This window comes from Buteo buteo, chromosome 12, assembly GCF_964188355.1.
Source record: "Buteo buteo chromosome 12, bButBut1.hap1.1, whole genome shotgun sequence".
Taxonomy (NCBI): domain Eukaryota; kingdom Metazoa; phylum Chordata; class Aves; order Accipitriformes; family Accipitridae; genus Buteo; species Buteo buteo.
The window spans coordinates 12,171,443-12,196,170 of NC_134182.1; the positions used below are offsets into that span (position 1 = coordinate 12,171,443).

Sequence of the window (24,728 nt, forward strand, 5' to 3'; positions counted from 1 at the left end):
TCCGAAAACAGAGATCCTACAAGGATCCTCACCATCAAAGTATCTCAAATTATCCTGTTCCTTGTCTGACCTGCAGATATCCAACATAACTCATTCAAATTTTAATTATCATTAATAATTGTAATCTTCTAAATTATTTGAACTTTTATTAGTGGCCTATATTTTCAGATATCATTAAAGAACGCTCCTTGTATCACAACTTGCTGATATGTCTTTCTGTTCTTTAACCTTTGGAAATGGATATAAAAAAAGCCAATATTCATTTAATCTTGTCCACACTTACAATTATGTCACGGTTTACAAGGAAATAAAATATATATTCTCTGTTATACAAAAAAAAAAAAAAAAACCTTTAAGAAAAAGCTGCCACAAGGATAGACTACCTTAGCACTCAGAAGAGACTGCATGGGTAGTTGTGCCTCTGAGTCAGATGTTTAGGACACACTAAACAAGTGCTTTCTCATCCATGATTATTAATCTATGATTATGTTGGAACAGAAAGTTCCTTTAACTTCGTTTCACAAAGGATTCACTCATACACCACCAAAAGGAACCAAAAACCTCCACTAGTACATACTGAGTACCCTAGATCTCAGCCAGAAGGATATTCAACACAACGGGAAGATCCACCTCACTTTTTTCCTGGCAGTCCCCCAAAATTGCTGAGCATCAGATCAGCAAATACAGCTGTAGTGCTGTGATATCAACCATGGAGCCAGATCACTGCAGGAACAGGAGGGAAGAATAGGAGGAGAGAAAAAGGGAGGGTAACAGATATGTAACATTGAATTATTTTTAAATCATTTTGTCCAGCATCTAATTCTCCAAATCCTCACTTCAAGTACTACATAACAGATTACCAGATAGAGCCCTACTGAAACAAAATTATTTATACTTCTACATTTATGAATCCAAAGCATCCTTTGTTGCATAAAAGAGAAATATTTTTTCACTTTGAGGATTTTAGATATCAAAACACACTGAAAAAATAGTGATCTCTGGTTAACTCAGTTTAATTTGGACAGGTCACAGACTTACCAGCTCCTTGCTCTGCACTAAATCACATGCAGTCAGCACACTGCCCGATTCTGCACTGCCTCACTTGGAAAAGCACCAGAGCATCTACAACTTACGGGACATGGACGAAGACTGACATTCCTCACTAGTTAGCCACAACTTGCTTTTGAACAATTCTGCATAAACCAGAGCATCACAGAGCATTTTAACTGGATTTATCCAATAAGAACAAAGTCACCAGAGTAAAATAAGCAGAAGTCTTGGCTCATTCCTATTACTCCCTATTGCACTGACACAACTTTTTAAAACACACACACAGACTTAGCCCATCATGAGCTACTGCAGAGAGATGTGATGGCTCTGTTTTCTTCCTTGCCTCTATCTCAGGAAAGGCCTTTTAGATTAAATCATCATAGGGAAAAACAACTCTTTTTTTTTTTCCTCTTAACAAATATTACATTGTATTGGACTAAAAACAATGTTTTAAACACATCCCATATTTGTGTTCAGTGGACCTGTATACATATATCTGACAAAAAAGAATAATAAAAAAAATTCTTAATTTTACAAGTCACACAAAGTGATCATAGTCAAACCACCTAAACACTACAATATATATACATATACAGCATGCTGTAATCTTTGAATTAAGGGAAGAGTGCATATAAACATATGTTGCTCTCATGGGCAGAATGTCTACAGCTGCAGTAACTACAAGATCAGAGGTCATTTAAATAAACTCTGCCCCTCTGTGACACTTTCTGATGCTCTCAATATATCCCACCACACCTGCGACCTGAACACCCACTCCTCTTGCCCCTATCTCCACATATTTACTTACTCCTCTCCCTTTTTGGCTTAAGTAGGAAAGCAGAGGAGAAAAGAAAGCAAGACATTTCCCTAGGGGAACAGAAGGAGCTTTCAGCAAAACTAGCACCAAGCCAGCACTCCCGATAGCCAGTTATCTGCTTTAGCTTTCCTTCTTCTCCTTCTAGGCCTCTCTGATTCACCCAGACCCTCTTCTGCCTAAATAGGGTTGAACCCTAGGCACACGCATCCCTTCAGAAAGGGGCTGTCTAAATATTCTTCAACTCAAACAGCTCTGTGCTTCCAGCGTGGGCGTGCTGTACCTACATACTCCGCTCCCCCGTTTTTCCCTCCAGAGCTGACTGCACTGTGGGGCAGGTGGGAAGACAGAGCAATTCGACTGTAACCTATCTGAGAGATTTGGGGTAGAAGAGGAAGAAAAAGAAAGAAAGAAAGAGTTGCTTGTTTTTAAGCTCTTCTCGTACGCCCTGCAACGAACGGGGAAGAATTTGGCAGTTAATCGCAAAGCGCGTTTGAGGCAATTAACGACGTTCTGTGAAGCCACGAGTTTGCGGGAAGTGACCGAGGCTCAGCTCGGGAGAGGCCGCCGTCTGCGAGCCTTCCCTCCCGCCCACCCGTGTCCCTGAGAGGAGCCTCCACGTCGCGACCCGCCTGATCCGCGCAGGGCACGCCAGGATCCCCATCGGCAGCCCCAGCCACAGACTCTATTCCGCACACAGCGCCGGCTTTCAAGTCCAAATAAGAGGTAGGCCGGGCCCGGGGACCTGAGGAGGCGAGGGGCAGGGCGGCGGCCCGCGGCGCCCCGGGCAGCCGGCACGGAGGAGGCCGAGGCCGGGGCCGGGGCCGAGGCCGGGGCCGGGGCCCGGGGCCGGGGCCGAGGCCGGGGCCGGCCGGGCACTGACTCACCCGCGCCGTGACCTTGTAGACGGTGTGCCCGCGGGGGTGCCGCCGCGGCTCCGTCACCGTGTAGAAGCGGGCCAGGTCCCCGCCGCGCTCCCGCGGGCTCAGCATGCTGCCCCCCGCCGCAACGCCGCCGCGCCCGGCCGGGCTCCGACCGAGGCGGAAGCGGCGCCCAGCAACGCCCCGCCCCGCCCGGGCGGTGCCGGGGGCCTGGGCGGGCCGGGCCGGGCCCGCCCCGCCCCGCCGCGGGGAACCCAACCGCCCGCGGCGGCCGTGAGGGGACCGCCCGGGTGGGTGGGTGTTCTTTCACTGGGTTTGGCGGGCGGGCCGAGGCTTGCGCCGCAGCCGCCAGGGTGCCGGGAGGTCCGCGGCCTGGCCGGGCCCTCTCCCTCCCGCACGGCCTCCAGCTGCCGGGTTTGAGTACCCCCGGTTCCCAACAGGCAGCTTGGATGTGGCCGCCGCCTCCTCCGGAGCCTGAAAGCCTGCGTAGCGTGGGTGAAGCCAAGGTGTCGCGGTCAAATCATCCAGGCACGGCCCTGCGGCAGCCCAGTCCCGTTCACGGCGTTCTGCTAGGGCACGGCTGTGAGGGGTTTACACTCGGCAGTGACCACCGAGCCCCTGTCAACGGCAGGCGCTGCACGGCGGCTACAAGTCTGTGGTAAGGCCTTCCGCTGACAGCGGTGGTACACCACTTCCAGCGTTCGCCGTGGGCTATTTTAAGATATGCTGCCCTAAATCTAAAGGCCTGTGACGCAGAAGTGACTCGCGGATTTTAAAGAGGAATGTTAACGGAGAGGCAAGTTTGATGGTTACTGAATCGCCATGGTTTGTGTTTCATGTGTTCTCCAGATTCTTTAAGCTGTACCTGGACGCCTCCCTGCAGATGGCTTCCCGTGTGCGCACGGGTCTGCGAAACACTTTGGTGTGAGGAAACTCTCCAGGGTTTGAGGCGCATTGCTTCAGTTCAAAGGAGCACAATTTTGCGCGGCAAGACATTCTCCTTCTGTAAGATTACAGGTACCTTCAATTACTTGGCTGTAGTGGGATCTGTACCAACGTAGATCTATGCAAATAGAGATCACACTTAAGATTATGCAAAATTTTAAGATTATTTTCTGGTTTTATCACTCTGTTTTCATTCATTTAATAGCAGATCTTGGAAAAACCATCTTTTCATTACCAGATCATTAATGTCTCTGATCTCATGCAGATCTTTAACATAGAGAAAAATACTTAATTGCATTTCTTTGTAAAAGATGAGAGGCTCTTGTACTGAAGCTCATAGTAAGCAAGTGTCTCGCCTTTGAGGATGGCTGAACTGCATCGTGAATCCTTACAACATTCCCAATTATTGCTATGTAAATGAAAGGCTGTTTTCTATAATCACATTCATTTTCTGAGTTCCAGGTCAGAGTCCCTTCTACAAGCTCACTGTTGAGTATTTCCGTGCAGCTTCAGTGTCATGCTCTTTGGAAGTACTGCCACAGTTTGACCTCATCCTTATTCCTAGTGATTACAAGATTACTGTTACTTTTAATTTCAACACTGCCCTCATTCAATTCATATCTCATTATAATAGGAATTCCAACCTGCATACCAGAGGCAAGTAGGTCCTGCAAATGTGCAGAGTCAGGGAAACACGCATGAGTGGACCAGCTGTTCCCTTCCCAGGGCTGGTGTTGATTTGACAGTCCTGGAGAGCCTAGCAAAGTCAGGTCAGAGGAGCTCCATATAGCAGTGTTCTAGTATCCAGATAGAGCTGCTTCTTTGAATAGTGCTATCCCAGAGTTTTCTGTGGGAGAACACAATGACTCTTCCTAACATGTCATAGGACAGAAACAGTCCAAGCATGAGTTTTATAGCATCCTGCCTCTCCTTTTTTTTTTTTTTATTACTTTGACATTCTCAGTTATCAAGAAAGATTCTTTATCCTTTTTATCTCTTAAGAATTGCTTGATAGGTCTAGTCTATTTTGCATGGGGAACATTTTCTTAAGGAATGGGGAAGAAAGAGGACATTGATTGTTAGAAGCTCACTTGCTATTCTCACCTTCTGAGAGAGGAAGAGCGTGTCTTTTACATCTTTTGACAAGGTGTTGGTACATCTAACTTCATGGAAGTAACTACCGAAAGGAGCACCTCAGAGATAATTCAGTCTTGACCATCATTCTTCGAAAGCAAGTTTCTAAATCGCAAAGCTAAAAGATACACACCAAACTCCATTAGATAGTGACTGTTTACCTATACTAGTGATGATGCAGTTGAAGTTTCATTGAAAGAGACTTTCCAAGAAGAGATCTTCTGTTTGGAGTAATTTTAATGTACATATTAGGGAATCTAATCTGAGGTTTGTTTAGATCTGAAATTGACAGAATGATCTCAAGGATACTTTTTTATTCTCAACTTCTCTAATTTTAGCTATAGGAAGGTTGCACCTACTCAGATGTAGTGGCATCACATCCAAAAAACAAACAGCTGGTTGAAAATACACTCAAGTAAACAAGGAACGTTTTCTAGCATGGTATACTAATTATTTGATACATCATGCAGCTCGTATAACCCTCTAGTGTAATAATGTGATTAGACAACCAGTTCTGGTATAAATTTCCTTATGAAGCAGCACTTACTTGTAACGTCTCGTAAGATGTGGTAGTTTGAGATTTTAATGGTATAAACAGAAATCAATGGGACTGAAGCCATCATTGACTAATTCCTGATGATTTATATAATAGAGTTCATGTAAATTTCAATAGCCAACTGATGCATGTTCTGAGAAAAAAATTCCATCTTCAAATGCTGTCTTACTCAAAAGTTAGCAATTTGGTGGGAGGAGGAAGGGAGAAGAAGCAGTAGGAGTAGAGAACAAGACAGAGAAGAGTATATTGCAATAGCATAACTCCATGGTTGAACCAAGCAGGACAATAACTGATCAGATATATGGAATAGCTTCTTCACACAGAACAATAGAGTAGTGTGAGATTCTTCAGCATGGAAGAAGGAATAACATGAGGGGACATGATAGTGGTCCATGAAATCATGAGTGGCATGGAGAAGATGGATGGGGATGGACTGTTCAGTCTCTCTTAACACAAGAACCAGAGGCCAGTGAAGCTGGTATGAATGGGGTCATAAAATTAATAATAATAAAATAGTTCTTCACATAATGAGTGCTAGACCAGCAGGACTCTTGTCAAAGGATGTTGCTGATGCAGAAAGTTCACAAATTCAAATACCTGGGGAAGAGAGTCACTGGGAGTAACTAAAGAGACAAAGACATCAGGCTTAGGAAATCTACTGAGCTGAAAACAGCTACAGGCAGGGAGAGTGTCCATTTGAAGTTTGCCCAGCTCCTGCACATCTCTAGGCATCTGCTGCTAACTGGTTTTAGAAAGCAGGAAACTGAGCTCAGTGGACCATTGATTTGAACAACCATGGCTGTTCTTATGTGCAGTATAATCAATCAAAACATCCCTCAGTGAGTCAGTAGCCTGCATTCACTAGGGAGTTTCAAAAGCTCAAATGACTCATAAAATAATTTGGCTTCTAGTTACAATCAGAATTTGGAGATACCTATTTTGAATAATACCTCTTAGCATGGTATAGTCAACCTAGATACACAAAATAATAATTAGAGGAGAGTAAACAATCCGCAATTAAGTGTTACTGGCTTATTAAGCCTTTCCTAGGTCAAGGCAAGAAATAATAGCAACGCTGAGATGAGAAACAATTTGCATCTTATTAATAGGTTAATCTTTTTCTTATCTTCTATTTTGTCTGTTATACAATTAACTTTTATGCTTAACAGCATATCTTCCTCTTCATTAAGGCTTATCTTAAAAAAAAAAACAACAAAAACCAAACAAAGCTTCACCCATTCCCTTTTTCCAGCATCATTACTGAGATTACTATTACGTAAAAACCTTTGAAGTGACAGAGTAACTTGGGTGTCTTGTGTAGGTCAAAATACAGAAAATAACTGCATTCCATGGGAAGATTCCCTCTGTTCCTAAAAATAACAGCATTTGTTGTTGTTGCTAAAGCTATGGCGTACCATCTTCTATCTTAGAAATATATCAAATACATAGGAATATGTCAAAAATATAGAAAAGAACAAATTACCAAAATAACATAGGTCTGGAAAATATGGTTGGGAGATCTTTTACTACCCACGTATTATGGAGCTAGTAGCGTTGCTCTCTTATTATATTGTGAAGAAACTAACAGAAAATGGATGGGTATTTTTACCTTTTGCCAGTAAGTAACTTGTGTCCAAGAAGTGGATAACCCAAAGTGCATTTGACGTGTTGCCTAACTAGCACACTCTTAACATAATTACATTATTCGAGTTCCAGTCTTCCCTACCACTCCTGGGGAAACTTTAAAATTATTTTTATTTACATTCACTTTTATGACACAAGTAAAAGCAATTCTGAGAAACAGTATTTTACTTGATTACAGTTCCTGCACAGCATTTGCACAATTCAGCACTATCGCATTTCATACGCTTTGTACTACGTTTCCCTAAACAGAGCCAGCCTTTACTGTGTCCTCAGAAGACCTCAAGAAAGCGTTTCAAGTGTTTATTCAAGCAACATCAACAGAGATCAAGAGGATTGTTTATGTAGCTGGTAAGTAGCGGTGCGTCCACCTACGGGGCCTGCGGGGGCGGGCAGGTCTCCCACCTGTCCCTGAGGCCAGGTCTCCTCAGCAGGGCATCTTCAGGTGCGTTTTAACCTGAGAATGTTAAAATACTCTCTCAGGTGAGTGGGTTTTGTTTTTCTGCAAGCAGTAAACGTGGTGCTGCTGCCCTGAAATGGCACCTTGAAACCCGCGGCAGCTCTTACTTGAGACCGACCCTTTGAACCTACAGGGACCACATGGTAATCCCAGGGAGAAGACCGCATGTGGAAACTACTGCATTAGCACAGTGTGACATCCATGTCAAAGAATCAAAAGTCTGAAATCAAGCAGCCTACAACCCGCTGCTGCTGCGCTCTGCAGCCGCGGCTGCCCCGGTGCGGCCCCCTCCCGGCGGCCGAGGCAAGCCGCAGCGGCTCCCGGGGCGCCACCCCGCCCCGGCCCAAGATGGCGGCCTGGCTTCCGCGCCCGCCTCCCGGATCAAACATGGCTCCGGGGCGCAGCGCCGGCCTTTGGACTACAAGTCCCAGGAGCGAGCGGGCGCGGCGCGGCCTCCGCCCGTGCCCGGTAAGCGTCGGGCCGGGAGCGCGGTGGCGGCGGCCGGAGCTGGCGCTGCCCTGGGATGACCCCCTCTGGGGGAGCCGGGGCTGCGCGGCGCCGATAGCGGGGTCCCCGCGGGCCGGGCCTGCGCCTGGGCCCGCCGGGAGGTAAACGGCGGCGCGGGGGTCGGGGCGGAGGAGGCCGAGGCCGCCTGTGCGGGGGCCCCGCGCGGCTGGCGGGGGCCCGGCGGCGCTGGAGCTGCCCGCTCGTGGACAGCCCCGAGGCCCAGCCGGGGCGGGGAGCGGCCCGGCCGCGGGAGCTGAGCCCCCGGCCCGGCCGGGCGGGGCAGGTGGGGGGTTGATGGACAGTCACTTGTTTTAAATACCCGCCATTAGCCAGAGCATGGCCGCGGTAAACAAAACACGGCGCGGCCGTGGGCTTTTCCTTTGCCGGGTGTCGGTGGTTGTGGGGAAGTACTCGCCCGGGGCTGGGCTTTTAGGAAGGGAGACTTTCTCAGCGCTTTTCTGTAAAAGAGGTGTTTCAGGAGGCTTTTGCAAAGGTGTGGCGGCTCTTCCTCTCGGCTGCGTGGTAATGCCTTGGTGCCTTGGGGTGTGTTTTGCTAATGTGTCTGTCGAGCTACTTCTGGTGCGCTGTGGTGGAAAGTGCTGTTTCAGAAGCTGGTTTTGCTGGAAGTTGTATTTAGGCTTGTTTGCTAGGCTGAACGGCAGCTGGGACGTTCTCGCCTTAGTTCAGCTTAAGGCATACTGATCTTTGATATCTTTTGCTTGTAAGCTAAAAATACACCTTCTTATTTAAATAATGAGGAAGCTGAGACGTTTTGATGTCACTCAGCCTTCCTTCCTGTGTTTTTGTTTTCACACAGATTTTTATTTTTTATTTTTTTGGAAGAAGGGAAAAAAATCACCTTATTTTCTATGGCTTTAATCACTAAGCTGTGCTTTTCCCAGCTGGAAAAGAAGTAAGAATACAAATTTAGTCTATAAGCTGGTGCCAGGGATGCTGTGAGAGTTAGTACCTCTGTTTCCTTGTCGTCTTGGCATTGTGGTTTAAGCCAAGTCAGTGGCTTTTGAACAAATTTCTGACTGCTTGAAGGAAAGTGGTTTTTTGATGCCTTTCAAATAGCCTTATCATAAAGTTAATGCAGCATGCAAAAATGACCTTTTGTAAAGGTCATTCCACTGAGCACTTCAAAGATCTGGTAGTTGAATTCAACAAGACGGAAAATAAATTGTAAATAGTTATTCAAATGGATAGAGTTTGGAAATTAAATGGCATTTGTAAACCTGAAGGGGGAGAAAAATACAAGGTTGTTTTGAAAAGTCCCACTCTGCATATCATTTAGATAAAGGGTTAAATATCTTGTATGTATCTAAAAAGGTTTGAATGTCTTGTATGTGTTAGCTTATACAAGATATTATTTCTCTACAAGTCACAACCAGGATGACTTGCATCTACAGCCTTCTGTAGGCAGATGTAGTTGTGGGTAAGTAATGAAACCTTTGCTTTCTTTGGTAGACACTCCATGCTGCCCCGTCACATGCAGAGGCTGGGAAGAGACTGGATCACCCACTGGAATGGTTCTCAGATACTCGCCTTGAACAGCCCGGTTTCCAGCTGTATGAGATGGGCCGGACACTATCCCTGGGCCTCGTTTCCACCCCCTGTTCCAGGTGATTTCTCAGTGAACTGGAGACTCCCTCCATTTTTTGGGCCTTGGACACAATTTCAGAACTCTAATTGGCAGCTTGATAACTTCACACAAAGTTCTTGCTTTCACCTACCTAACCCCAGTATGAAATCTGAGGGAGAAGAGCCATTGACAAAGAAGAGAAGACTCAGTGGCCAGCATGATACTTCAACTCCTGAAGAAGAAACAAACTCCTCCAATCAGAAGGAAGCATTGTGTCTTTCTGTAGCACAAAATGAAGAAAAACAGAGCAGCAAGAAAGGTAAAAGATGCTCTTTGCTCATTTTCCTTGTTTATTTGTAATGCTAAACACATCTAACAAGTTATAAGCAGTATTGCCTACACCATTTGAGTTACTGTTTTTCTTGGCACCTCTCTCAAGAAAACATCTGTCTTTAAAATGTTACATTTTGTAATGCTGTTTAGTCTGTAAACTTGTATTTTGTGCTGTTGAACAGTCTGCTGGAATTAGGTTCACTGCTCTCGGCAGTAGAATGCAGTCAGTTATGTGAGGGATTGCCCAGCTGGGGAGTCCTGAGGTTGGTTCAGACAACTCTTTCAGGTGTCTGTTGCCAAATCATGTCTGTTCACTTGGGGAACTCTTTTAAAGCAAAAAGACTTAGCTGACTTGCTTTAGGGCTGGCAGTCGTATAGCTTCTTTCCTTGTGCTGTACCTGAGTTCATAAGCCCTGCTGGACCTGAATTGGCTTCTTTCTGAGCCAGTCGAGTTATCTGTGACCTAGATAACTGAGAATTAATGGACTGAGATTTAGTGGTGTTTGCTTCCAGTGTGATTGTGTGGTTTTGTTTTTATAACTGTATTCTGCCACTGGCATGTTAGCAAGTTTTGTGTCAGACCGTGCCTGGCAGAGCAAATAGCAAGTGTACTTATCCAGATGAATACAATATGAAGTGCAAGGATGTCTACCCAACTCAGTAACAGACTTTCATGAAACTTCAAAGTGTCTGTGTTAGCTTATTACAGATATAATCATCTACATAGCATCCAAATGTTTTACTGAGTATTGTGGATAGTGACAGTTTTGTCTACTGTGAAACAAATAGAGGAGCACAGTAAAAATTAAGGCCCTCTTGCATAAATCACTTCCTTAACAAAATAAACTGGAAGTTGTATTATGGCTGAAAAGGGCGACAGATGCCATCTGCATCCCAAAGGGATTTTTGGACACAAATATCCATAAGGCTCAGAAACATCATATCCATCTTCAGGAGCTGAAGGAAGGGAGTTTGCTTTGTGCCTTTATTGCTGAGTCCTCTTTTAAGCCCCTGTCGACATACCTTTATTTGAGAGTGTGGTTATCGTTGTGGTCCTACCTGGTTATCTTTTGCTCACATATTGTAAGGTGATGGTAATTAAAGATGCCTGTTGAGGAACAATGCAGCCTCTCTCCCACTATAGAAACAGTACTGTATTCATTGCAAATACTAGATAAAGTCCTGAATAATGTAGGTACAGTGCTGAAATTTAATGCCCAAATAGAGCAGATACTAAGAACTATAGCTGCAGTCTGCCACTAGTTGATAGCACAGATATCTGGAGCTCGGTGTACTCTCAGATAAGTTCAGACATAAAGGCTGAAAGGCACCTTTGTTCATGAGTTTTGTAAGTGGAGAAATACATATCTGAAAAATGATTGGATGCTTAATGATGGGCAGGTATATTTTTATAAACTTTCATATAATAATGCTAAGAATAAGTATGAAACTAGGAATGGCAGAAAGGCAACGTAAGCCTTTTCAGAAGTTCTTGGTATTTCTGAGGCTTATTAATTTTTTAATTTCTCAGCCTCACTGAGGGAGATGAGGTTCCTTACCTGTTTTCGGACCCCTGTAATGGACCCTGTTGCAGCTTATGGCTGAGATTTCAGACTGTACACAGGCTAGAGCTGAACCCTTTGTTTGATTCCTAACCCTTTGTTAGTCATGGCTAAAGAGATCAACAAGATGCCCATATGCTGCTTTAAAGGGTGTACCCCAGACTGACATACCCCATCTCCACTGAGGAGGTAGTGGCAGAAGGCAGCATAAGACTTATGTCAACAGACTGGATTTGGTTTACCAGTTTGACAGCCTTTCTACAGGGAGCAGGGTGTTGTACTCTGACTGCAACCATCTCCTTAGAACATGCCAGTTTCCTAATTTCAAAGCAGTTTGAAATCCAGGGCATATTAATGGCTTTGTGCTGTGTTTTGGGATTGGGGGGGGGGTGTGTTTGTTTGTTTGTTTGTTTTGTTTTTTACTGATGCTTGTATAAAGTTCATCTTAAACAGAGGGTCTAAATCACTGCTAATCAGTTGTTAATTGCTTAAGCAATTTGAAAGACAAATAGTTGTCAGTAGAATGATTTCTAAGAGCAGTAAGAAGTCATATGGTCTATTACATAACTTTTTCTGCTTCATATGCTTTTAACAGGAACTGTCAAAAGACATTGGGAATATTTCTGTCAGCACAGTGGAACAATGAAAATCTTTGAAAATAAAGAAACTGACCAAAGCAATACAGAAAGTGAGGCAAAATTTGATTTTACAGTCATGTCCTACAATATCCTCTCACAGAATTTGTTAGAAGATAACTCCCACCTGTACAAACACTGCAGGCAACGGTTGTTAATCTGGACATACAGATTTCCCAACATTCTACAAGAAATCAAACAGCTGGATGCAGATGTGAGTAGAAAATGAGCATGTGGATATTTCTTAAAAACTGATAAACTGGAGTAGCAAATTCTTGCTGTTCCTTATTTTGATAGGTGGGCTGTCTAGTGAATCCAATGGAGCGTTTAGTTATGCCATGCTTAACAGTAGTTTTGATTTATGCTTGTGCAATTACTGTATTCTGTGCAATCTGAACTTAGAGAAAAGGAAAACTCTACAGTGCATATTACTCATAGTTGCCTTTTTTGTCCATAACTTTCTAGAATGGTCTTTTTGACATGACTTTGATGTTCTGCTGATACGCTGCAATTTTTTTTTTGTAATTCCAAAACCACCTTTCTTCACATAAATCTTTCTCAGTCTGCGCCTAGAGCACACTTGAGTAGAGTGCTGTAAATAAGACATTGAACATAAGAACAGCTTTACTTGCATAGGTCAAAGGTCCACCTAGTCTAGTGTCATGTTTGTAACAGTAGCTAACAATAGATGCTTAGAGTAGGAGAACAGGGCACCTTTCTCCAGGATAGTCTCAGCTTCTGGGACTGTACAGTTCAGGAGGCTCTCCCTTTAATTGTGCCATAAGTTATTTGGTACAAAGGACGTGAAAGATTGAATAGTTGGTTGTTATTTGCAAACACTTAATCTTGCATGCCAGGCTTTTGTGGAGGAAAAATAGTATGCATGCACACAGGAGGGTCAAATTAAGACAACCTCCAGGACGGGCATTTTCTAACTTCCAGGTGTGTGACTTTGACCTCATATTTGTTTAGGTAGTAGTTACACCAAGAGTCTGTATACTCAGTGAATCAAAAGTCTCTTTCTAAAATCTGGCTGCTAATCCTTCAGAGCCATTCGTTAGACCAGGTAATGGAGAACTTATGTCTGAATTCTTTATTTGGAAGGCAGACTCAAATGTTTGACTTTTTTTGATTGTATGAGGACTGGAGTGATGAGACTGCTATGTGGATCTCCATTTTCTTGAGATTAATGTTCAAGGCTGAGAGAAAGATGCAGGTGTTAGTAGCATTCATGTGAGACTGATCCAAAAGCATTCCTCTGAGGTGTTAATTTCTCTCTTCATCTGGTACTCTGCACTGTTTGACTTGTGAACAAGCTTGCTGTTCTCTACTGAGGCATAACTCTGAACTTCTGCTTATGTTGGGGTCTCAAAAAATACCTTACCGTGTTCTCGATTGGTTGTGGGGTTTTGGGGGGGTTTTTTGAGGACGTGTCACTTACTGTTTATCTTATTCAGGAAGTCAAGTCAGTGAACTTTTTGCTTCAGTTGTTCAGGCCATTAAAAGTTTGGTGATAGAATCCAACTTGTTCATGTCAGAAAACAGTACTGAAAAAATCAAAGTAGTTGTATTAAGGAAGCCACAGAAAAAACCTACCTTGTACCATTTGAAAAATGCAGTTATGTTAGTACATAGCCAGGAAGCTGGACATTAAAGTCCCCTTCAAGCTCTGCTTTTCTTCCTAATAAATTTATACATATTGTATGTATGTATCTTTACAGTGAGATACATTAGTGGGCTTTCTGGGAGGAGCATTGGACAAAGGGACTCTGGTGACAATCTGCCTGGTGCTATTAGTGCTAACAGACTGTTCTCCAGGATGGAAGGATTGGAGCCAAAGCCAACCCCTCTAGCAAAAAGCAGTTCAGTTCAGGGTACTTGCTAAAGTCTGCAGAGCCACACAACGCAGCAGTGGGGTAAAGAGGTGATGCCTTGTATTGCATGCATTGAGTCATGATGAGCAGCTGCTCACATACCCTAGTAGGTGCAGGTGCCCTTTGCCCAGAGGAATTTCTTGCTAAAGGACATAGACTTTTAACTGATCAATTGTTTTGAACTGTAACCTAAAAGTAAAGCAGAGACTTCAGAATATTGCTTGAATATTGGTTCTCCTTTGAGACCTTGAATGAGCTAGCATCAGCTGGGTTAGTACAGTCTGTTGCTGCATTTCAGCAAGCAGTGCTAACTTGTTACCCTTCAGGAACTCAGTCCTTCATCAGAGTCCTAAGGTGGTTGTAAATCTGTGTGTTACTGCAGTGTGCAGGGAGAAGACTCCAAGATGCTCAGAACTCTCTTAATGGAGTATTTTGACGTTGATCTTTGGTTCAGGTTGTTATAAAATGGAAGCTTGTTGTCCACTCTGTAGGTAATGAAAAGTGTGCCCTTGGCCTTTTCACCACACTGCTCTGGCATTTAGCCCTCCCCTAAGCTGCTGAGAATGTATTAGCAGGTCACTGTTTTCATTAAATTTAATTTCACATCTGAAAGTGTATGTCTGTCTGAGAGAGGGTGGGAGGAATTGAAGCCCTCTTCACAATTTTAAGGAGCATTTTCTATAGGAGAGTGAATCCTTTTCTGCAGTTATGGAGACAAAAAGCCTCTGGATTTTTTTTTTTAATACCTATGCAGACTGGTCAACAGAGATATGATACAGTAATATTTTGATGTAGTTACTAATATCTTTTAATTGTAAACTTTTGCCTTAGGTACTCTGTTTACAAGAAGTCCAAGAAGACCACTACAGAACAGAGATCAAGTCAAGTTTGGAATCCCTGGGTATGATGAAACTCTTGTGACCGATACATTGTCTTCTCCCCTGCCCCAGTATTATTTTCCTCAGAAAAACTCTCTTAGATTATAGAATCAAGTCTCCTGCCATGAGATGCAACAATGTTGTGTACTCCCCTTTATAAATTCATCAAGTGCTCTCTTGAAACTACCTTAGTGTTTTCTACTAATATTCCTGCTGGATGGCTTTTCTAAGATAGTTTTTCTGGCTTGAAACCTTCCAAATATCAGCACTAAATTTTATCCATGGTGAGTTTATATTAATTAGTTTTTATACCAGTACTGTCAGTCAGCCTAAATAGCACTGTCTTATCACTGTCCCCTGTGAATTTATGGAAGGAACATGTTGCTAGGGGTGTGATTCCATGGTGGTTTAAACTGATCTAAATCTTTTGTGCCCTGCACCTCCTTCAAGTCCCAGGGCCCCGTTCTCTTCCTGGCACTGGTACTTGCCTGGTGCCAGGAGGAGCCCATTCAAGGAACAGCACTGGACTGATACTTTTTTCTTTCTTGGTTAGTTGCAGGTAGTCCAGCTCTCAGAATAGAGTGTTTGTAAAGAAGGTAGAGTAATGGCAGTACTGATTTAAATCCACTTGAAATGTGAAAAAACACTGTAAGGCCAGACTCGTCTGGGCAACTGAGCTTCCTGCTGCTATACATGAGGATCTGGAGCTTGCTGTAGCTCTTCCTCTTCCCCTCCCTAGCTTCCAGTCCTGCCCCTTCTTCCGGCCTAGTTCTGGCACTCACTAGACCTTTACCTTGGTGAAATCCACCAGTCCAGCAGAATACTATCCAGACTAATTTTTTATTCCTGGATTAGTTTTCTGTTGGCTTACTGAGTTAACAGTAAGTGCCACAACAAGTGGCAAGAGCACATGGCCTGGAGCTGGCAGAGAGGAGTAGGAAGCCCCTGTTCCAGCACTGGTGTGAGCTCAGAGGTCGACTCGTTCCACTTCATGGGGGCTGTACTTTATGAATTCATATGGCATGGACTGGGCAGAGAAGCATTTTAAAATGGCAAAAACTTGATATTGTTTCAAGATCATTAGTTTTTTCTTACATCAGTAAGGTCTCATTAAAATCTGCATTTCACCTCTACATAAAATGAAGAACTTGGCAAATTACTATTTTCAGGTGGACTTGTTTGAACTCTGATACTGTCATTTGAGTGACTCAGTTTCCCTGTTGAAAGCTTGCTGCTAACATGATAATTATGTAATTGTGTAAATATGTTTGAGACCTTTGTTCTGTGAATCATTTTAGACAGTGATTTATGACTTACAGGGATTATTGCTTTTGGTTCGAATGCTTCTCTGGTATTATTCCTAACCCATTGTGGTAACATCCAGAAAAAAACTTCAATACACAAGTCCACTTTGATGTGACTTGCAAGGGGGGGGGTTGTTGTTTTGGTTTGGGATTTTTCCACGTGAGAAGAGAAGAACATGCCTGGTATCTTAAAGTATGTAGGTGGTTACACATCACAAAAGGTATCAGACCACGTTTCCTGTAGTATGTAAACTGAAGCTAGACAGGACAGAAAGACTCTTGTGTTCACTTTTCTATGTGAACTTCACATAGTCTTTGGTACTTCAGACTGGGTGTTGACTGCCATGTGAGAAAAGTAGTGTGAGGTTTTTCTAATTTTTTTTAAAAATAATCTGTATTTATACAATGGTATTTTATGTTTTTAATTGCCTTTCTTGCAGGATATCACTGTGAGTATAAAATGAGGACAGGGAGAAAACCTGATGGCTGTGCCATTTGCTTCAAAACTTCCAAATTTCGCCTGATTTCATCAAACCCTGTGGAATTTTTTCGCCACGATATTCCACTCTTGGACAGGGATAACGTTGGACTGGTGTTGCTTTTGGAGCCTATACTTCACTGTAAAACTAATGCTGCAATCTGTATAGCCAATACACATCTGCTGTATAACCCAAGGCGAGGGGACATCAAACTGACCCAACTTGCAATGCTCCTGGCAGAGATTGCTAGTGTTGCCCCTCAGAAGGATGGTACCTTCTGTCCAATTATTATCTGTGGTGACTTCAATTCTGTTCCTGGTTCTCCATTGTACAGATTTATAAAGGAAGGAAAGTTAAATTATGAAGGACTTGCTATAGGGAAGGTAGGTTATGCTTTTCACTTCTCGCAAAAAAAGATTAATGCTGATTAAAGAGAAATGTTTGAGTGGTGCTAGCATGCTGTAGCTGTGATTATTTCCATTGCAGTACCAAAGGGCCCCTTACGCAGTCTGCAAAGCGAAAGTTACTGTGGATTTACTAAAATATGCTTGAGTATATTAGCTGTGCCTTACAGAATATTGTATCTGCTTCTAGCATTCTGAAATTAAAAACTTGCAAACAAATTAATTGTTCTTGAAACGTAGTTATCCACAGGATGATTGTATCACTGTGTTTAAGTGTCCCAGTCTTTAAGTAGGATAAAATAACTACTTAATCAAATACCTACTGTGTACTCCATGGAAAGATGACTCTTATTTTAGATAAACTTTGAATTACACTGGCTAGAATAATTGTAAAAGCAAAAATGCAATTAGATGCTGAACCTAACCTCTTGTATGTAGCTGTTGGATGTGTCAAATGCTATTTAATAGAAAGTAACTGGAGTACATAAAATGAGAAGACATGAAAAAATAACCCCACTGGTGTTCGTTGCTAGTGGGTAGTTGTTTCAAGCCCAGCTTTGACATGACTTGCTCCCGGAAGAGTAAATGTCATGAAGATAAAGTAAGTGTCTGCTAGGGAGCTGTATATACTCAGTCCTGTTATGTTGCTAAAAGTGGTTTTGGTAGTCTTTCAGCCTAGTGTCACAAGAACTATCTTGAAAAACTGGGTACCTGCAAAAAAGTTGGTAAGAGTAAACGAAGGGGGTGTACATAAGGGGTGTTGTTATTTTTACAGAGATTTGACAAGCCATTATAAAAGATTTATTCTAAAGGGGTGGGGCTTTGCTTTGCTTAAAACTTTAAAATTTACAAAAATTGTCCACTCCAGGTTTTGGTTTGTTGCTTTTGTGTTGTGGTTTGTTGTTTTTTGTTGGTGGTTTTTTTTTGTTTTTAAATCAGATTTCTGTCTGAGAAAAGCTCATGTTGTCTTCCTTAGGTCTCTGGACAAGAACAGTCTCCAAGGGGACGGAGAATCTTATCTATTCCAATTTGGCCAAAAAAATTAGGTATTTCACAAAACTGTGTATATGAAATAAAACAGCAACAAAAAGAAGAAAATGCAGGTCAGTTTCTGGGTTGATGAGTATTGTGGTCCTTTGAAAATATCATTCAGGTAGCACTGAAAAACATGTTTTGTTCTAGTCAGGGAAAAACAGTGAGTCTTGAGCTTGCAAAACTTTGTTGGGCTCATTAGAGTCTAAAGCTATTTGTTCATGTAAAGAGTTGCAAATTTGAATCTTAAGAATAGTTAGAAATTGCCATTCACAAGCTGGTGCATAATATTTAAACTATTGTGTCTGCATCATGAGAGCCAGTTGTGCTGTGACTGGGAAAAGAGATGGAAGAATGCAGCACACGTATGCAGCACAAACATACGTTCTGCTTCAGTGTTTATGTATTATAGTGCAGAGTAATTCCTTGCTGAGTGTTACTACATCTTTCATCCACCATTTTTTCTTTGACAGAAAAACCAATTTTAAATGAATGGGACATAATTTGAAAGAGTCTTTGGAGGGGATCTTACTAATTCAACAGAAGAATTTAGTCTAGCTTTATGAATTGTATCTTGCCTGCTGCAAAAAATAAGTGTACTTAAAGATACTTTTTTCTGTAGCTTTTCCTTTCTGTAGTTCTTCAATACTGGTCTCGCCTACATCCTATTTTAAAATGTAAATTGAATGTATTTTTATTTTGCAGGAGAAAAATTGGAAGCAGCAAAATTGGACAACACTCAGGAGATTGTAATAGCATCTGAAAAGTATGTGTTGGGGAAGAAAATGGAGGCTATTTATGGTTCCTAGTTTTGGGGGTTGTTTTTTTTGGTTTTTGTTTTTGTTTTTTTTTTTTTTTAGACCGAACTTGCATCTGATTCCAGATGTGGATAAAAGATGCTGACCCAACCCAGTCTGCCCATCTGGCAAAAAAAATCATTGTCCTTTTAAACATAAAGAGACTGATCAGACAGCAAAAGACTAGAACTGGAAATAATGGAGTGTGTGTTCTTGTGGGAACTTGCAGATATTATTTCAGAATGCAGGGGCGAGGTGTCAGTGCTGTTTAGAGGGTGCTTTCTGTCTGCTTATTAAAAGAATGCTTTTGACATTTTTAGTCACTCCTTGATATAAACAGGACATCTTGCTCTGTAGTGATATCGTAGGAAAGCTGTGAACTTCAGTCCAGTTACAGCAACCATGTTTTTATGGTGGGGGGAAATGAACAAAAAACCCAGTGTTGTCCAGCTGCTTAACTGTTGGCACTTCTCTCTCTTTACTGTTTTTGAGATACTGATTTATGGATGCTAATAAAATCCTATAATACAATATGAAATTGGGATGAAGGAGGGAAAGGAACTGGAAGATCTTCCTTGTCAGAAGTTCTGTGGGAGAATTTAAGTTATTTGCGTCCCAGAAATTTGGAGTATTATGGTTTTGGTAGTACAAGTCTTAGTCAGATCAAAACATTTGCTTATTAAACTGTAGGAGGAAGCAACTACTAGACTGCTGAGAAGGAAAATACAACTGCTTTTTGAAAGGAAGAATGTATTTGCATTTACCAAACTGGTAAAGACATATAAAGTAAGGCATAGAAGGAAATTGCCCTAGCTGTATATGTGTTATGTCAGGCTCCAAGTCAGCCATTTCTTACCAGAAATGAAATCTTGGTATCACTGCAGATAGCTATATTAAAACCCTTGGTGATTCTTGGTGATGAAAAAGCTAAGTAATGGCATTTCTGAAAAAAGCAGTAGATAACAAGACAGGAAGCCCTATTATATGGTGTAAACCCATAGCATGCCACATGTTGAACACTGCTTGCAGGGTTTTTTGCCTTATCTTAAAAAGGATGTCATCTAACAAGAGCAGAAATTACTACCCTTCTGTGTTGTATTGACTGGCATGTTTGTGTCTCTTCTCTAAATCAGACAGGTAACATGCTGATTTTTTTCTTTAAACTGCTTGGTTTTTAATCAGAACACATTGCAGCTCAGGTTTAAAATGCAGCCATGCAAGGTGAGGCAGGTAGAGCTGAGGGATGGGTGATTTGCAGTGCTGATGGGAGCAAATGGCTGGGAGGGAGAGAGGAGCTCTTTTGCTGAAAGGTGCAGTTTTGCAGTTTGCTTTCAAGATTGAAAAAACAGGTGAGACAAGATGGGCTGAACTGAAGAGGAACAGACTGATAACATGATGGGGAGAAACAAAATGGGAGACTGAGGGGAGGAAAGAAACTTAGGCACAGCCTAACATGAAAGCACTTGATAGCTTTAGGGGAGAAAAAAACAACTAAAAATCTTAATTTCTCTATATGCTGAACGGCCTGGTTAGATGAGTTCATGGTCTGTTGTTTCCATGTAAGCTGCTCTCATGGACACTTCTACCCATGTGTCAGGGACAGATTGCTGAACAAGGACACATGAAATCTTCACTCAAAGTGTAGACGGAGGTGAAAGCTATGTATATTTGAAGTGTCAGTTTAGTCAGTTTTGATAGGCTCTTGGGTATCTGCCTTTTACTTGAAAAAGCTGCCTGCATTTTGCCTTCAGAGGTTTAGGCCACTAACACAAAAGGCTATGGGGTTGATCACATGAGAGAAACGCTAGTTTGAATATCCAGATAATTAATTTTGTTTGTAACCAGGAACTATTTGGTATTTCTTCATTGCTTATTCTTTCTTGGAAAGACAAGAAAATAAAAACCTTTTCTTTTGACTCCTGTTTAGGTTGTCTTCAAAATTGCAGCATCATTTTAAATTGTCTTCAGTATATTCTCATTACTTTCCTGAAACTGGGATACCAGAAGTGACAACTTGTCACTCCCGAAGTGCTGTCACTGTGGATTATATCTTCTATTCTGCAGCAAATGATGATACTGCTGCCCAGCCAGGTGAATTATTTTTCATGAATGCTAAATAGGAACATTTGGACGCTGTTCTAAGGGAAATGTAGTGAAAATTTAATCCATATGAAGTACCTTGGAGGTTTGTGGTAGTGCCTTGAATGTCAGCTGTTACCTGAGAAATGTGGCTGGCCTTGTCAACTCCCCACAGTTGGACTTGTAGTGCCACACAGGGCAAACTTTTCCACCTAACTGAACGTTCCTGTAGTTGCCATCTCAGTATTGAGACAAGAGCTGAGGCTACAGAAAAGCAGCTGTGTAAGTAGCACCTGAGAAATACTGCTGTCAGTAACTCATGCAGGACCTTAGTGGCCAGACCTACAAGGAAGTACTATTTCCAATCATTTAATCAACAAAATGGTGAATGGCAACTTATGATGTGCATTAAAACTGATAAATGAACTGTTTCTTAGAAGGTTACTTTTCAGGTAGTCTTGATGAAATGTCTGTCAAGTAAATGACCTCTTGTGGCCTTTGCTCTGAGAGCAGTCACTTGCGCATGCCCAGTTGTCACTCTCTTGATTGCAGTTGCAGCTAAAACTCACCAGATGGTGCAAGAAAGACATGGTACCTCCGCGGGTGTGTTTCTTGATAGGTAACACAGTGCTATCCTTTACTGCATTTGTGCTCTTACCGTGGATACTTCCAAGCAGCGTGCTTTCGCTTGTCATCATTAGTTCTGTGTTTTATGCCGTCATCAAAGGTCATTGCACAGTGCAGTGCTAGCAGATAAACGGCTGTGCAGAATTCAGAACAAAGAAACCTGGATTACACTCCTGCTCCCGCTATAGATTGCAACTGATTTGTATAAATTAACATTGTTTTCAATACACGAGATGAAAATGCCACCTTCATCTCTTATACCTTGAGACTAGATTGTTGAAATTCATTGAGTCAATGCACGAATGTCTCATTTGTCATAACACGCACAGTAAATGCTATCTTAATGTAAAATATCAAATACAAAAGCTTCACAACACAAATAAAAGCTTTGACTGAAAAACTAAAGTATCTAAATAACTTCTGAATGCTGTGTGATTTCAGAGTGCATACCTGTGCAAAATTTAATCCTAATGTGCCTGCTTATGTATTTTCTTGCACCATCATTGTCCCAGCAGAGCTATAGCACTTCTTTCTTTCTGCACTTGTTTTTCAAATAGATTCTTCACCCCACATCAGAGTACAGAATGAGACCAAACTTGAATTCTCCAGGTAGTTTAAACTGCTGTAGCTTTTTTTGGTAGTTCTTAGAAACTAAATAATAGTCTGGATTTTCAGTCTGAACAAGTGAGTATTAAATGTGGTCAAGGCTGATGGATCACTTTTTTTTCCATCTAAAGGGGTTTTTTTGGAAAGTTTTTGTGCTTTAGTCTATGTCATGCTTAGCCAAGTATTTGGTTTGGTATTCAGGATTTGCTGTGAAAGCAGCGTTCAGTATCTGCCCGAGTCCTGCAGGACTCAGTTTTGCTGTTTCCAGAGTACTCTGAGCTGACATCACTGCATGCAGACCAAGCTCTCTGTAGCATTAAACTGCTCCTTCGTAGCCATGCAGGTGCTGTCAAATGATAAATTTGGCTCAAGAGCTGGGCAAATGTGTGCTGTGGAGCTACTGAGACATTTTTGCAGTAAAAAACTTTTCTTCAGAGCAGCAGTAAACAGCTGCTGCGTTGTTAAAGAACTGGAAAGCTGGCAGATGGCAATGGAGTGAAGCTGTTGAACTATCTGAGGAGTTTAACAGTTGCTGGATAATCCTTTAAAATATGCCTAACTGTAAGCCAGTACCAGGTTCAGCCAGGAAGTTCTGAAATTGCTGATAACTTTCATATAGAAAATACTCTTGTCAAAGTTACAGCTGCCATTTGTGCTGGTCCTGAGAGCACCCAACCTGCTCAGAGTAATCTCTGTGCTCTGAAAGCAATAGCTAGGGTTGCTGAATAGTCGTCTCACTCAAGTAGATAGCTCCAGAAGTCTAAAAGTTTGACACACCATGGAATGATCTCATTCTCAATGGAATTTCTTTACTTGAGGTGGAAAAAGCTTGTTACTCTTTGCTGATGATGGTTTTCTGGTTTTTGTTTGTTTTTTTAATGAAGACACAAATATTTTAAGTATAGTGTAATAATAAGGCGTAGTAATAGCAAAGCTGTGAGTCATCTTCCCCTCTTCCATGAGCAATATGGTGTTTCGGGGGGGGGGGGGGGATTTTTTTTGTAGTGGTTGTTTTGTTTGTTTGGGGGTTTTTTAGGTGATAATAGCAAGAGGTAGCAGGAAATAATGGAGGAAGATCCCTTTCTTGTGAACAGATAGGAAGGGAAATCCCAGAAGGCTTTCTTCCTTATGAGCAAGAAGAGTTCCTGTATGAGTTGTCTGCTGGAGAACTGCATGCTTGAGGATACAGAAATAAAAAGTTATGTGAACCAGTAACTCTCAAAAGATGCTTAATTTTGCAAGTGTCAGCTCTGTTCAGCAATGCTGTCGTGCTAGAGTATAGGACTGGATTGTATAAGGCTTTTTCAGGGGAGTTACAATGAACAAATAAATCCCTTTCCCTTTCTACCTCAATTTATCCCTCCACAAAATAGAGGGGTAGTGTCTTGCAGAGTACTTAGAATCAGCAGAGCTCAAAGTTGTACTGTGAGAGTAATAGCAAACAAGAAGAATTTCTGAACTACCTTATTGGTGATTTTGCATGGAACAATAATGACTTCAGATTATTTCTGCCATATTGTTTTTTTCCTTGTGCGTATGTATGTGTGATTTTTTTAATTTTTTTTTTAGCCCACAATGATGAATGTTTCTACCTTTTTTTTTTCTTTAAACCAGGAGCAGAAGATTCTGTTCATGGAGGTCTGAAACTTCTTGGCAGGCTGGCACTTCTAACAGAGAAAGATCTTTGGACTGTTAATGGTCTTCCCAATGAAAATAACTCTTCTGACCACCTGCCATTGCTAGCAGAGTTCAGGCTTATTGAACGGTAATATCCAAAGGACTTTTTGTGTAGGTAAAGTTATCTTCACCTTCTCTCTTTATGTGATTATTATTTTTTTTTTAAAGGTTAATTCAAGCACTGCTGGTCCGGTTTAAATAAGTTTGCATGCATGCTGATTTGTTAGTGTTGTGTAGACTTTTTAAAGAGACTTTTTTTTAAAAAAACATTTAAATTACTTTATGAAGTCTTTAAGGCAAAAAGAAAAGGTTTTACATTAACTTCCTCTTTGATAATGGAAAACATCTGTGCCAGTCTCAAAATGGCATTATTTTTCACAGAGATGCTGTAAATGGTTTTTATTGTAAATCATAGTAAAAGTGATTATTCTCTGAGAACTGTGTGCTTTTTCAAGTAAAGGGGAGTGAGTTTGTGTGCATGCCACACTTTATAATGAGCTGAAAGTACTGTTTTACTACAACGTTGCTCTGTAGACACTTTCATCTAAATGCTTCTGCAAAGGAATTTCCTCAGTTACCTAGAGTGTAGTCAGTGCAGAGGCTGCAAGATTAGACTTCCAAAGGAAGAAGATAGCTTTGCAGTAAGGCAAATACTAAAAAGTAACTTCTTAGAAGTTAAAGAGCTTAAATAGAGGTAGCATTCACTGGCATCTTTTCAAAAGTATCTGAAATAAAACGAAGTCTAATGAGCATGAAGACATTAATGATTAGCTATAGGGTGGGCTTAAGGGCTTTATGTTCAGTGATTTCTTTGTAGAACAATAATGAGGTAGGTATTTAACATTCTTAAAATATCTGGTTTAGTTCA

The 24,728-nt window shown here is 41.8% G+C and overlaps 2 protein-coding genes across 11 annotated transcripts in view; one reads left to right on the top strand and one right to left on the bottom strand.

Moving 5' to 3' along the window:
- The window catches only part of RPS6KC1 (ribosomal protein S6 kinase C1), a 93,543-nt gene extending 90,632 nt beyond the window's left edge, over positions 1 to 2,911 (bottom strand). For 4 of the 6 annotated variants that reach the window (XR_012652467.1, XM_075042673.1, XM_075042672.1 and 1 more), the window contains exon 1: positions 2,752 to 2,911. Coding sequence is in view for 3 of the 6 variants with exons in the window: in XM_075042673.1 (XP_074898774.1) it covers positions 2,752 to 2,856 (105 nt within the window). In the remaining 3 variants the exon portion in view is untranslated. The remainder of the gene's footprint in view (positions 1 to 2,751) is intronic. The other 2 variants (XM_075042671.1, XM_075042676.1) reach the window with 2 other exon arrangements.
- A 146-nt stretch (positions 2,912 to 3,057) lies between these two features.
- ANGEL2 (angel homolog 2) lies at positions 3,058 to 24,298 on the top strand. 5 transcript variants are annotated; one of them, XM_075042690.1, is made up of 13 exons: positions 3,058 to 3,403; positions 3,595 to 3,762; positions 7,274 to 7,372; positions 9,459 to 9,892; positions 12,064 to 12,317; positions 14,809 to 14,878; positions 16,600 to 17,021; positions 18,019 to 18,145; positions 18,780 to 18,840; positions 20,799 to 20,962; positions 21,503 to 21,569; positions 22,135 to 22,186; positions 23,798 to 23,929. In XM_075042690.1, exons 4-12 carry the CDS (start codon positions 9,466 to 9,468, stop codon positions 22,163 to 22,165), a joined length of 1,623 nt encoding a protein of 540 aa, XP_074898791.1. In that variant the 5' UTR covers positions 3,058 to 3,403; positions 3,595 to 3,762; positions 7,274 to 7,372; positions 9,459 to 9,465; the 3' UTR covers positions 22,166 to 22,186; positions 23,798 to 23,929. The 5 variants fall into 5 exon arrangements, with proteins under 5 accessions (XP_074898791.1, XP_074898790.1, XP_074898787.1 ...); XM_075042689.1 differs by lacking the exon at positions 22,135 to 22,186 and having other exon boundaries at positions 23,798 to 24,298; XM_075042686.1 differs by lacking the exons at positions 21,503 to 21,569; positions 22,135 to 22,186 and having other exon boundaries at positions 3,062 to 3,403; positions 23,798 to 24,298.
- Positions 24,299 to 24,728: the final 430 nt, after the last annotated feature.

Bases quoted from the DNA above. Each gene is read 5' to 3' on its own strand.
- ANGEL2 (XM_075042686.1), top strand. From the start codon at position 9,466: ATGCTGCCCCGTCACATGCAGAGGCTGGGAAGAGACTGGATCACCCAC. The intron at 9,893-12,063 runs GTAAAAGATGCT...TGCTTTTAACAG, and splicing joins AAAACAGAGCAGCAAGAAAG to GAACTGTCAAAAGACATTGG. The intron at 14,879-16,599 runs GTATGATGAAAC...CCTTTCTTGCAG, and splicing joins GTCAAGTTTGGAATCCCTGG to GATATCACTGTGAGTATAAA.